Genomic DNA, 13,314 nt, shown 5'->3' with positions numbered 1-13,314 from the left:
TTGTGAACTTGGCGACAAATGGCTGCACTCGAGTCAGTAAATTTCTTCATCCCTTAACCTTTGCATTCAGTGTGTTAGCATTAGAACTCTGATGTCGGAATAGTCTGTCCATCCGCTTGTCTGAGGCCTCGGTTGGCCGATGTAAAAGCTGAGGGTAAAAATCCCTCTCCCTTTTCAGAGGAGATGGAAACCGAAGAAAGTATGGGAGGCGACGGGTGGAAAACTGGAGAGGAGGAAATTTTCATCTCCATTTTAAGGAGAGAGGAGGGGTAGGGAAAGTGGGAGGGAAGACAAATGGAGGGTTGGAGGCGACGGGAGAAGGTGGGGGAGAGTGGAGAAGGTTACGGCGAGTCGCACTGATTGCTGGATTGGATTGGGAGAGTAGAGTGGGTGCAGGCGTGTCGCACGGTGATTGACAGAATGCATCATGGCACCCGCTCGCACGACCTAAACCCGTCAGCGGCAGCGGCTGCTTCGCCCGGGGGAACACTGATGTTAACGCATACTCTGCCGCTTAAATCTGATTGATCGTCTCCATATACTTTTTTTTCGATGCATGGTATGGCATGTGGAGTTTAACGTTCCAAAGCTGCGCATGAGCTATGAGAGGCGCCATAGTGGATGACTGCAGATTAATTTTGACCACCTGGAGATGTTTAGCATGAACAGCTGAATAGGAAGGAGTGCATTTGAGAAATGTGCTTACTAATAAAAAAAACACTGCAAATCATTCCGCCCAACTGGGAGTACACCAAGAAAGCGTGATATGGTTTACATTCAAAATGCTAGGCGTTTAGTGTTCGCTTATGTGGCTGTACGCCGTCAAGGCATAACTCTCAAAGTGGTTTTTAATGATATGCTTCGCAGTACTCAGTCCTGCCGAATCACGTTCACTTTTAGCTCAACCGAAAAACAGAAAAGGAAAACCCAGGAACGAACATCACTACTTCGAACTTGTGCAGCCAAGTTCACTTATTATGTCGAGGTGTATATCATTACCGAAGCCGTATTGTCCGAAGTGGGCTTCGTGGCGTCTGGACAGGGTTTGGCTCTGTTAAGTTACATTGTAATGGCGCAGGAGTCCAGTTTTTAGCGACACTAAGTTGGGATAGTCACGTGAGGAACGGGCACTTACAAGCATATCCTTTCTTGAGGAGGGCTATGGCTAATGATCTCATTAAACAAGAGGCCGCAGGCGAAGAACTGCTTTGTGGCGTCTTCTTCCTGGCACGTCTGGTCCATTGTATAGCCTGCGTAAGATCTTCCATTGGTCGGGAGAGTCTACCTGAGGTGGCTACGCGTGCGTGCAAATTGACGTGCTCTTACCCTCTAGTCTTTTGGCAACGTTCATGGCCGTAAGCTTAAGCTCAGCAAAGCACATCTCGCGGTACTTCTGGGTCAGCACCTTGGGAAAGTACTCCATGTGCATCATCAGTTCTGTGTCTTCTTCGCAGGATTCGCTGTGGAGGACTGTGTTCAAGCAGCTGTAGTAGCGGCTTAAAGACCTAGGAAAACAAATAAAACACGGGCGTGCCTTTTGATACCAAATGCAAATAAGTTTTTACTTTTGGTGGGCTTCGGAGAGACCATAGATGGCTAACTGGCTTAGCTGGTAGCCATCCATGGAAAAGCAGCACCAAAGGCACGGCGAAAGCAGCAAAAGCACCGCACAGTTGCTGGCTACCAATTAGTATTTTTATTTACAGCACTGATTATAAGCGATAACCGTTAGTGTTTGTGGCCAGCACGTGTACCGCGTTTTTCTTCGGTTGTCGCATATTTTGTATGGAGCATGGCGCTATGTGATGACGGTTCGCCTTACTTTACTTAACTTACGCCTTACTTATTTGTTCAGGCGAGAGAAATTTTGTTAAGTTTGTCATATTGTAGTGCAGTCTTTGTCAAAAATACACAGGCCACAGGGTTTGTTGTGGGTCAAGGAATAACTGGCCCCTTGCAGTGCCGCTACAATTGTCATGCTGCACAGTAAAGAGGCCGAAACTCGTGGGCTGACCAAGTAAAACGAGCCACACTGCAGGCCCCAAAATCTTATCCGATAGCCTGTGTGTTTTAAGCAAGAGGTGCGGTCCGAAGCTGCCCTAATTTCGGACAAAGGGTGCAGACATCATTAGTTTAGGTAAGAAAAAAATCTGACCTGCAAATTTGGTGAGATTCAACCTCTTTGTCGTCTTCGATCTTTCGCAATTTTGTATGGAATTTTTTGGCACACAAGAACTGCGTCTCCCATGCCTTGTCTCGTGTGCACAGATCGAGCTTGGCCCGATAGCCTGCGGGTATTCGTGCCACTGACGACGCTGAAAGGAAGACCAGGGGTGCAACATTTTACTCTCCTTCCATCGCTCACCTTTGTGCAGCTATTGTGCTTTGCCTGTACGTACAGTTTACGTCTGGAATGCATTCGATACGGTTCTGTTGAATGTATTGCTGCATGGGTTGCAGCTGCTCTACAAGAAACTCCTTATTGTCACATCCAGTCGCTTGGATCACGTTGGCCAGGCACATTTTATATTTTCCGATGACCCTGCAAGGAGGCGTTCACGTTATCAATACAGCGAACGAATCGTTTCTTCGCTGCTAGGACGCAGCTTCTCATGAGCCGGTTGCGTTCCGCGTGATTAGATGCTGTTGGCGGCATGTGTCCGCTATGTGAGCCGGCACAGTGGCGCCATGTGTAAACGAAATGAATGACACCATAGCGTGTGCTTCACTATCGAGGGCATTATGCAGTATTTTAAGGCGGTTTTCTTTAACGGGAACTCGAGTTAACAATGCAGGATCCCAAGTTGTGCTGGAAAACGGTTCAGTTGAAGCACTGAAGCTATTAGAAAAGCGCTTAACTCTTAAATATGAAGCAAGTGCACTTTTGTTCAATGTGGCATGATGATCTACTTACGAGCATACAAACTTCATATCCCCGTGGTTATGAGGGATGTTTAGTTTGAACGTGGCATCGCATAGCTCCCGCTGGGGCGTGAAACGCGCCACGTCGCAACCGCTGTCATCTGCAGTCAAGAAACCAAGGTTGAACAAAATGAAGCACTGCAAGATTCTTGGAAACACGTATCGACAGCGCTTTATTTTGCGGCTGTCCGCAAGAACAATAATCCTACTGTCATGGAAGAAACACTGTTTTATTTCTTACACGTGGAGGCCTTCACACCGCTGCACCATATGAGAATCCTCTCGTTAGTTGCATCTATTCCTTGCAAACAGCCTATGCCAGTTTTGGGTCAAATGCGCAGATTTCCAACGTGTCATAGGATCGCGTCTGTCCGAGGTTGTGCCATGCGAACGACTCTGTGGAATCAGAACCTGATTTCCGCCATTATGCATACCCAACAAATCTGTACAAAAGCATTTTTCAACGGGAAAGAGTTTAGGAACACAATTTTTTTTCACATATTGTAAATTCCACTATAACAATCAGTATATCCACAGATCTCCCCTCGGCAGGCTTGCATTTGTTTGCTATTAACATTTCTGGTATCGTCAAAAACGTTCCCTATTGGGTTTCTACGGCAGTCTGAACTGCTCAATGAGAGCGATAAAAAAACTTTAAAAGATTTTGCTACAAATAAGAAGATTGGACCATTACCTTCAATATCTCCATAACAGTAACTCACAATATTACAATATTCAAGATTTTTGTCCAAGAATGCTGGACATATCTGTGCTTTACTAGGTGTTCGCCGCTGTTGGAAGGTTATTGTAAACAGTAGCGACCTTAAGGTGGGCTGTCCGTGGCCGTTCTGGTATCATCAATCACCGTGGCTAATCGCTCACTTCTGGGCGGTATGGGAAACCGCTTTGAAGAAGAGGGCATAGCTATAGTCGGCTATCAGAGTCAAAAGCGAAAATAATCCTGAAGAGGCTAAAGTGAGCGCAGGAGATTGTTTTGTGGGTGACGCAGGTCGCGCTTGTCTTTGGAGAGCGGCCATTTGTCGCGAAGTAAGGGTCGGCGCACGAAGGAAAGCCATGCATTGCGTTTGGGATAGCATAAAGATTATTTCGTGTACATTCTATTCTGTGCTCATCCTCCGCCGCACGAGTTGGAGTCAGTCGAAGTCCATGTTGGAAACCGCTAGACGGAGGCCCCGCTCCGCATACGTGACTCTGTTATGGGCGTTTTCTTTTAAGGCGGAAGCCTTTAATGGCTCATTGTCAAGGTCATCTGCCGTTAGCAGAAACTGTCACAGCTTTCCGGCCTCCTAGCTGATTGGTCTCCTCTGTGTCGTGACGTCACTGTCGTCTAGTGCGGGTGTCGGGGTGGTTCGGCGCCGGGCGGTATGACTGATCACATCGCCACGCGTGGCGGCCGTGTGTTCGACGGTGTTCGGCGCCGGGCGGTATGACTCATCACATCGCCACGCGTGGCGGCCGTGTGTTCGACGGTGTTCGGCGCCGGGCGGTATGACTCATCACATCGCCATGCGTGGCGGCCGTGTGTTAGACGGTGTTCGGCGCCGGGCGGTATGACTCATCACATCACCACGCGTGGCGGCCGTGTGTTAGACGGTGTTCGGCGCCGGGCGGTATGACTCATCACATCGCCACGCGTGGCGGCCGTGTGTTAGACGGTGTTCGGCGCCGGGCGGTATGACTCATCACATCACCACGCGTGGCGGCTGTGTGTTAGACGGTGTTCGGCGCCGGGCGGTATGACTCATCACATCGCCACGCGTGGCGGCCGTGTGTTAGACGGTGTTCGGCGCCGGGCGGTATGACTCATCACATCGCCACGCGTGGCGGCCGTGTGTTAGACGGTGTTCGGCGCCGGGCGGTATGACTCATCACATCGCCACGCGTGGCGGCCGTGTGTTAGACGGTGTTCGGCGCCGGGCGGTATGACTCATCACATCGCCACGCGTGGCGGCCGTGTGTTAGACGGTGTTCGGCGCCGGGCGGTATGACTCATCACATCACCACGCGTGGCGGCCGTGTGTTAGACGGTGTTCGGCGCCGGGCGGTATGACTCATCACATCGCCACGCGTGGCGGCCGTGTGTTAGACGGTGTTCGGCGCCGGGCGGTATGACTCATCACATCACCACGCGTGGCGGCTGTGTGTTAGACGGTGTTCGGCGCCGGGCGGTATGACTCATCACATCGCCACGCGTGGCGGCCGTGTGTTAGACGGTGTTCGGCGCCGGGCGGTATGACTCATCACATCACCACGCGTGGCGGCCGTGTGTTAGACGGTGTTCGGCGCCGGGCGGTATGACTCATCACATCGCCACGCGTGGCGGCCGTGTGTTAGACGGTGTTCGGCGCCGGGCGGTATGACTCATCACATCACCACGCGTGGCGGCTGTGTGTTAGACGGTGTTCGGCGCCGGGCGGTATGACTCATCACATCGCCACGCGTGGCGGCCGTGTGTTAGACGGTGTTCGGCGCCGGGCGGTATGACTCATCACATCGCCACGCGTGGCGGCCGTGTGTTAGACGGTGTTCGGCGCCGGGCGGTATGACTCATCACATCGCCACGCGTGGCGGCCGTGTGTTAGACGGTGTTCGGCGCCGGGCGGTATGACTCATCACATCGCCACGCGTGGCGGCCGTGTGTTAGACGGTGTTCGGCGCCGGGCGGTATGACTCATCACATCACCACGCGTGGCGGCCGTGTGTTAGACGGTGTTCGGCGCCGGGCGGTATGACTCATCACATCACCACGCGTGGCGGCCGTGTGTTAGACGGTGTTCGGCGCCGGGCGGTATGACTCATCACATCGCCACGCGTGGCGGCCGTGTGTTAGACGGTGTTCGGCGCCGGGCGGTATGACTCATCACATCACCACGCGTGGCGGCTGTGTGTTAGACGGTGTTCGGCGCCGGGCGGTATGACTCATCACATCGCCACGCGTGGCGGCCGTGTGTTAGACGGTGTTCGGCGCCGGGCGGTATGACTCATCACATCACCACGCGTGGCGGCCGTGTGTACGACGGTGCGCCCTGACGTCACTGTCGTCAGGCGCTTGAGGTGGCCTCCCAAGTGGGCGCTGTGTGGCCTGATGTCACTGTCGCGTAGCGCGTGTGGCGACCGTCTGCTTGGGTGTGGTGTGGCGGCGGCAGCGGTGGCTGCAGTTTACTTTGCGGTATCGTGTGGGAAGGATGCCTCGTCTCGCCAAATCAGTGTCTCCCAACACGCGATGTGCGGCAGCTGCTGAACGCAAGCGGCGCTCAAGAGAGGCTGAGCGTATACGTCGCATGCATCAGGACGGCGAGGCGCGTCCGACACCACAGAGTCTAGGGACGCGACGGGCCAACGCAAGAGATGCAATGCGTTTGAAGCGACTCGCTGCATCTCTGGGTACCAAGACAAATGAAGCTCGGAAGCGCTGGTTTCCGACGCAACAAATTGCCATTGACAATGCTGTCAGGCATTCGCCGTTTTACACTTTAGTCTCGTCAAAGTGTCTTTTGTAATTTTTTTACACATCGCTGCTTGTATCCTGTGCCCCAACAATGTGTGAACAGTCCATCCCGACGTGGCTGTGTGCTGTGGCACGGGGCGCGTAAAATTTGTTATAGGGGACACAACCTGGGCCAGAGGGCGCTGCGGACGCCAGTGACCAGCGCCCTCTCCGAGCCACTCCTCCTAGTTGATCGGGCAGGACGGCGAGCTTCGTCACTGACTTGTGCGCGTCTGCCTCGCCGCACGTGAAGGAAACTAGTTTCGCGCGCGCGCGCGCGCTCGTTCTTTCTGGCTCGCGGTTTGGCGCCTTCGGTTCGGCTCGCGGTTCGGCACAGGAAGCGCCTGTCCTGTGTTTCGTGTTTCTTCTATTCGTCCTAGTTCCTTTGCGCTTTGTCAGTCTGTGTCGTAGCAGTTGTGAGAGGAGCTTGCTTCGTGCGCGCTATGCTCTCTCCGCTCGTGCATGGACGCCGTTGTGAGAGAAGAGCGCGCCCGCTCGAGTGTTTTCCGTGCGCTTTGACGCTGCTGCGAAATTTTTGCGTGCTCTCGTGCTTTAGAGAGGGAGCAGCTCGTGTGCGCGGCGTCAAGCAAATAGTCCAAAACGGCGCTGTTTTCGTCACGCCCAGAGCGCATAACCAGGTGGGGTACGAAGTGAAAACTGAAATTGAAGACTACCTTCAAACCAAACTGCGGCACGAATGCGTTTCGCGTTTATTTTTTCTTCGTGTCTTCAAATTTTGCTTGCTCAGCTCGATCTGCTTGCATCCGCCGTGCGTGCTGGTGACACGTGTCTTCTAGCTACCTTTTCATTTCCCTTTGCGCGGTGTTTCAATGGCTTTGACGCCAGGCTGCTCACCCCAGTGTCACAGATCGAATCGCGCCGCGTTTAGATTTGTGCGAAATACGAAAGCGCATTTTGCGATGCCGGTGCGCATTAATGAATCCCATTCTGTTGAGCTTTGAGAGTGTTAGCATGGGCGTGCGGCTGATGCGACCAATATGGTAACGCATTGCCGTTCCTAACGGTGTCGCGCTTGCCTAGTCGCTTCTGCCGTATGGTCGTATTTACAGCAGATGGCGTATTTACCCTACAGATATCTTAAAATAACATCTGTTAATCCGGAGCCCTTCAAAAACGGATTTGCGCACAATCTACGTACAGCTTTAGTACGTTAAACTCACAAACCACTGGCACGACTCTGTTCTGATGCGCAACGACGGGGCACGTAACACTACTGCGCGGCCGCCCGAGATCTACAGTTTGTGGTCTGTGCGCACTGCTACCGCGTGTGTACGACAAAGACACAAGGTTAGTTCACATGTGGAATCGTGTCTGACATCTTCGTCTTCGCAGTTGTATGTGCTGCCAGTTTGCAAGGCTTTGGCCGAGTAAGTGCGCGTATATTAAGTGCCCGCCAGCGCTCTCTCCTGTTGCCGCAGGTGATGCATCATTAGTACTATTTTTTAATCAAAACTGCAGGGCCTGATACTGCACTGGTACTTCGCATTGAACGATTCCTGCCACCTGCACAATTTCTGTTGACAGCAGACACGGCAGTACGCAAATGCGTCATTTCAGGGAAGCCCACAAGTCAAGCTAGACGCTTCCCCGCCTTTAGGCAACCACGGTGCCGCGGGCCACTTTGATCACCGCGTAAAAACTGCCCACCGATAGACATATACGGCGCACTGTGCGATCGTCAGGTTGTGCTCACATCCGCCGCGCCCGCGAGGAGACGGGCGCGAGCAGCACGCGAACACGGCCAGTCAGAGCGCCGCAGCGCCGTCGCGCCCGATCGACGCTTCAGAATTCCGCCGCTACGGGAGGAGCACGGCGCTGTCGTCGCGCGGAAAACTTTAGGTTGAGGTCTCTATAGACGTGGCTTCATATGTGTTGCGTTTTACGGCGTTAAACCGGCTAAGGTTACCATGTCCCAAGCGCAGGGTTAAATGTGCTCGTTCACGCTAACTGAGCTAAGGCTTCAAACTTAGTTTAACTAAAACATTTGTTTCTCTTGGGAACACGAAAGCACATGCAAAATATCCAACTGCGTTTTCTCCTAACAGCAAGCTAAAGAGCAAATGAACGTGATCATGGTAAAATCGCACGAAATGCATTTTTTTCGTGGCATATCTAGTTTCCTGCGCGAAAACAGGACGTGGCGCCATGAGGTGGTCGACGAATGCTAACGACGACGTACAGGAATCACGGTACTCAACTAGACAACCGCTACTAGGCATATCAAGGTATTTCGATCTATTTTTGTTCCTCGCAGTGGATCATTAGGAGGTGGAGTAGTACAGATTAACTTCAAGGAAAAACAAAGCGGGAGGCTGAAACTACACTTCGAAATAAGCCAGTCGCTGGCCATACTGACACTACCTCTTATGCGCGACATGGTGGTATAGTACTGCGGTGCTGTGGCCGATGTGTAAGCTACTTGCGATGTGGCTAGTTAACGTGGACAGTCATAACTACCAAGGTACACCAAAGAAAGCCGCTGGAAGGTGCAGCCTAACAAGAACTGATAATGAATGAGGTGCCTCGATCTGCTCCGAGGCCATGGCTTCGAAAGAAAAATGCCCCTTTAAAAAAAACTGGAATGTGGCACCGCCACCCTTGTTCATATGTAGCTTTCATAACGACAGGAGATATATGACGTAAAATAAAGACTGATTTCAGGCAGTAAAAAAAGAGTACTGATATCTCAACAGCGAGGATGCTTTTATACGTTGGTTAATCTTACATTTTGGCCCTTGATGTTGTGCTGACTGTAGGACAACTTGGAATCCATCGCAGGCAACAAAATAGAGCGTGACGCCCAACAGGCGAACGAAGGCCTTCATTTCCAGTCTGAGACCTGCGGGACTTACTAGAGACAAGGGAAGACAAAAAAAAATCACGTCAGTGATTACAGGCACTCAGTAGCTGCTAGAGTTTGCCTGCCAACCACTTGCGTCTCCCTGCCTAAGCGTTTCCGGATTGAATTGTACTCACTTCCGTCATTAAGCGTTATAGCTGGCTTTCATTACGGTTTTTGGAAATAACTGCGCACACACGAGACCGAACCGGACAAAAGGGACACACACATGCGCAAACACGCGCCCGTGTGTGCGCAATTATCTCCAAAAGTGTGAAGGACCAACTCGCCCAAAATGCAACGCTTCTGAGCTCATTAAGGGCCTCTGCGGACGCTTTCCAACGCATTAAGTTATTTTTTCTCGATAACTTTATTTTACAGTGCATGCATGATTATCGACGTTCCCACTCGATAAAACGCTATTTCATATTCTATGAAGACCACATGCAGAGGAACCTTTTATTTAGCAGGTTCCTCAACATCAGTGATGCTCTAAATATGGCCCCTAGTCAATTATCCCTTTGAAAATCCAGCCTGTTCTTGAAGTACAAAAATCCAGTGTTGCCTTGATTCGGTTTTTGAATATCAAGGTAAATATTTGATACTGAACGGACGTCGACTGTCTCCTGGACTATAGTCGGATACAACTCAAGAACACAGCGGCGAGTGAAAGGAGGCCCTCCAACTAATGGCGCCGACAGGTCCTCAAGACTTCGCAGTTAATCCCCTAGCGCTAAATCGCAGATGACTGCCAGGTAGCTCCGTGAAATAGGATTAACCGCGACGTCATTACAATCAGTCGTCGCCATTGTTTGAAGGGCTCCTTTGAGGTGGTTTTGCCGTTGTGTTCTTGAGTTGTATCAGACAATAGTAATACGCTAGCTCATTTGAGGCAGTGAGGCATCGCGCGTAAGGTGGTAAGCACATTTGTCATAGCCTATTTTCTTGCTGCGTTAGGACACCGCTGTCACTGCTGGCAAAATTTCTTTTCCGCTCCTTCCTGTGAACGAAAGCCCCCTGGTTGCTTTGGCTGCTGTGTACTTCAGTGTATAATTTCTTTGTGTTGTTAATTATTTAAACCTCGATTTAACGAAGTAGACAGCAGCCACGAAATGTTTCGTTAAATTGGGAGATTCGTAAAATCGATGGAGGCATTTCACCGACCTTTGGAATCCTAAATTGTAACGTAGCCGCACTCAAAAGTTACCGCGCCATCGCATTTGCCCACAACCCGCGCCTGTGCGCTTCACAAGTCCGGCCCAAATCGGTTGTGCGTGAAAGCGCCATCTGGTAAAACGGGTTCGAAGCCAAGGCGGGAACCGCCACCGAGTGCCGAGCCCTTTTTTCCGTGCAGCGGGGCAGGTGGCGCGCAGCCCCGTCAGAACAAAACGAGGGCCGTGACTACGGCGCCTAGATGTTACTGTCAGCACGCTGCAAACAAGCTGCGAGACATCATCGGGAAAATAAGTGAAAAATTACCTCTGTTTACTCAATTACTAGTGGAAAAACTTCATTAAATCGGGTTGAGTAATCGTTTGCCTCGTTATTTCGCTTTATTGAGAACATTGAACCAAATAGGCACTTGCCGGGGAATAAAAACTTGTTCGTTAGATAGGGAACTTCGTAAAATCCGGTTTCGTTAGATTGATTTTTAAGTGTATGTTATCGAGGTTTGTAATGGTGTTGCTGTCATTATCATTTATTGTGCACCACTGATTCCTTCCAACCTCTATTCTTATTTGCTGCTTTCAGACTTCTCGTCTATGCCTTATACTTCATGCTGCGGTTTAGAATGTTGCTTGCTATTTTCATGGTGATCGGTTTGAACATATCCTTTTTCCTAATTTTTCCTTATCTTTGTAGATGGAGAGTCTTCCCGCTGTCGGTTTAAGCGACGACCAGTAAATGACGCGTTTAGATTTTGAAGCATACAAAAAGACTCGAATCCTTAATTTGTCATACTCCTGTTACTTCATCCGCAGTACGCCGCCTGTACTGACAGCGTTTATCCAGTGCAGAAGGAGAAATTCAGCCAAACACATGTGCTGCGCCCTTGACTTCTATTATAGGCCATGAAGACAACACACAGGGAGGAATAGCGGAATGTGTTTCCATTGCTTATCCCTGCCGGGTCGCAAGTAAGTGTCCTGATCATCGAATATGCACCAACGGTCCCCTCCGTTCAGACACACTACTCGCTTCCTCGGGACGTTGAGCTGCAGTAGCATTTTTGCGGCTGTCCAGATCGACACCTCTGAAAGGTGCTCTGCTCGATAGTTAATGGCCTAAGCTAGAGTTGTCCGGCGCTCACGTCACCTCACAACAGTGTCCTCACCCACACGCGCCTCCTGTTCGTGCACGCAAACCCGGCGCGATGGGTTGGTGGCTATGGCGTTCGACTGCTGGAAGGTCGCGGGATAGAATCTCGTTCGCAGCGGCCCCAACACGATGCACGGCAAATTGCACGAACGGCTGTGCGCCAGTGTGATGTCAGTGCGCGCTAAAGAACCCCAAGTGACCGAAATAAATCCAGAGCCCTCCACTATGATGTCACTCAATCATCTCCACATGCAGCTTGGGACCGTTAAGCCCCACACATCATACCGCTCCCACTCAGAGATATTTCATGTGTTGAGCTCCGCTTTTGTTCTTGGATGAAACTGCTGTGCCGAATAGCCCGAATGGCAGAATAGCCCGCAGGGAACTTACTTTGCCGGCAGTTTGACCCCACTGGCTGATTCCGTTCACATCACGGCACACAGCCAATGGAACTACACTGCCGGAATTTTCTTTTTCCAGCCGTTTTTCCGGCAGAAAACCCTGCACAAAAAACTGCCAGCAGCCGCCAATGCAATCTAACCCGAAGAATCTCAGAATGCTACCTAAGGGAGACACACTCCCAGGAAAATCATATATTCATTTGTCCTGTTTTCTTTTTCCATTTATAAAAGCAAAAACAAAAATGCCTTCGAAATTGGGGAAGGGGGAAGCTGTGCACGTCACGTGACTACAGTGAGCCATAAGACGACATCTGCTTCTCGGGCGATTCTGCCGGCTGCCGACGACATAGCAATTTGCTTAGCTTCTTCCATATGCTTTTTTTTAAGGAAGCGTGAAGAAGATCGGCTGACTAAATATCCACTTGTTATGTCTCAGGCTAGCTTGGCTGCCATACTACGGCCTAAATCGGCTGCCGGATATCGTTTGCAGAGCGCACGCTTGAATCTGCGTTACGCGAGCAAAATGCGCGGTCATTGCGACGTAGATAGGCGTGCCGAGCAGAAAGCTTCACGAAAGCAGCTCAGCGCGACGCTCATTGTCTACCGCACCAAGTCAGAGAGCTCTAGCCATTGGCGTCTCATATCCTGAAAATTAATACCGCTGGCCCTGCTGCTTCAAAATCATGCAGTGCCTAAGCTGCATCAGAGTTAACGCGTTCATCGGCCCTGTTGTGTACAGAAGCAGCAGCACAAGCGGCGCAGCATGCGATCCCTAGCACGCCGGGCGCATTGTGAGGCGTCTGTTGGCCGCCACATCGAGACCACTAAGAAATTTTGAGCCCTGACCGCTAACACAGCGACATGTGCTGGTTGTATCAACGGACCTGCTTGAAGATGCCCGCGGGAGACACTGAACGTCGGTAAGCCTCACAAGCAGTGCACCCGCGCCGGCGCACAAGAGCAGTGCTTCTGGGGCCGAACAGAGCGCGAAAAACGTAGCTGCTGCCATACCTGGAACAGGCTGCTGAGCGGGCGTCCTCGGATGGCGGTCGCTGGCGTCGTTTACATGGCCCACCCGGGAGAAGCGTCCGAGAGGCCGGTTCTCTGCGAAGGCATTCGAGGGCACGCGCCCGTGCGCAGCGAGAACGTGCCTCGCAGCCGCACTGGATGGTACTGCGCGCTGACGATGACCGTGCCGCTGCTGTCGAGCGCATGAGCTGGTCTGCATGCTCGTGGTGCGCATCAGTCGAAGAGCAAAGAGAACGATCAGACTATTCCTGCTTGCTTCTTTTGAGCGACGCGTA

The 13,314-nt window shown here is 51.5% G+C and overlaps 1 protein-coding gene across 1 annotated transcript in view; it reads right to left on the bottom strand.

The window, feature by feature from the left end:
- LOC144113753 (uncharacterized) overlaps positions 1-13,214 on the bottom strand; it is a 28,904-nt gene extending 15,690 nt beyond the window's left edge. The window contains exons 1-7 of the mRNA XM_077647057.1: positions 13,022-13,214; positions 9,177-9,302; positions 2,915-3,023; positions 2,400-2,542; positions 2,156-2,315; positions 1,327-1,505; positions 1,136-1,250 (exon numbers count right to left, since the gene is read on the bottom strand). Coding sequence (XP_077503183.1) covers positions 1,136-1,250; positions 1,327-1,505; positions 2,156-2,315; positions 2,400-2,542; positions 2,915-3,023; positions 9,177-9,276 — 806 coding nt within the window. The 5' untranslated portion in view covers positions 9,277-9,302; positions 13,022-13,214. The remainder of the gene's footprint in view (positions 1-1,135; positions 1,251-1,326; positions 1,506-2,155; positions 2,316-2,399; positions 2,543-2,914; positions 3,024-9,176; positions 9,303-13,021) is intronic.
- Positions 13,215-13,314: the final 100 nt, after the last annotated feature.

Source organism: Amblyomma americanum, chromosome 1, assembly GCF_052857255.1.
Source record: "Amblyomma americanum isolate KBUSLIRL-KWMA chromosome 1, ASM5285725v1, whole genome shotgun sequence".
Lineage (NCBI taxonomy): Eukaryota > Metazoa > Arthropoda > Arachnida > Ixodida > Ixodidae > Amblyomma > Amblyomma americanum.
This window is presented reverse-complemented; position numbering and strand designations above follow the sequence as displayed.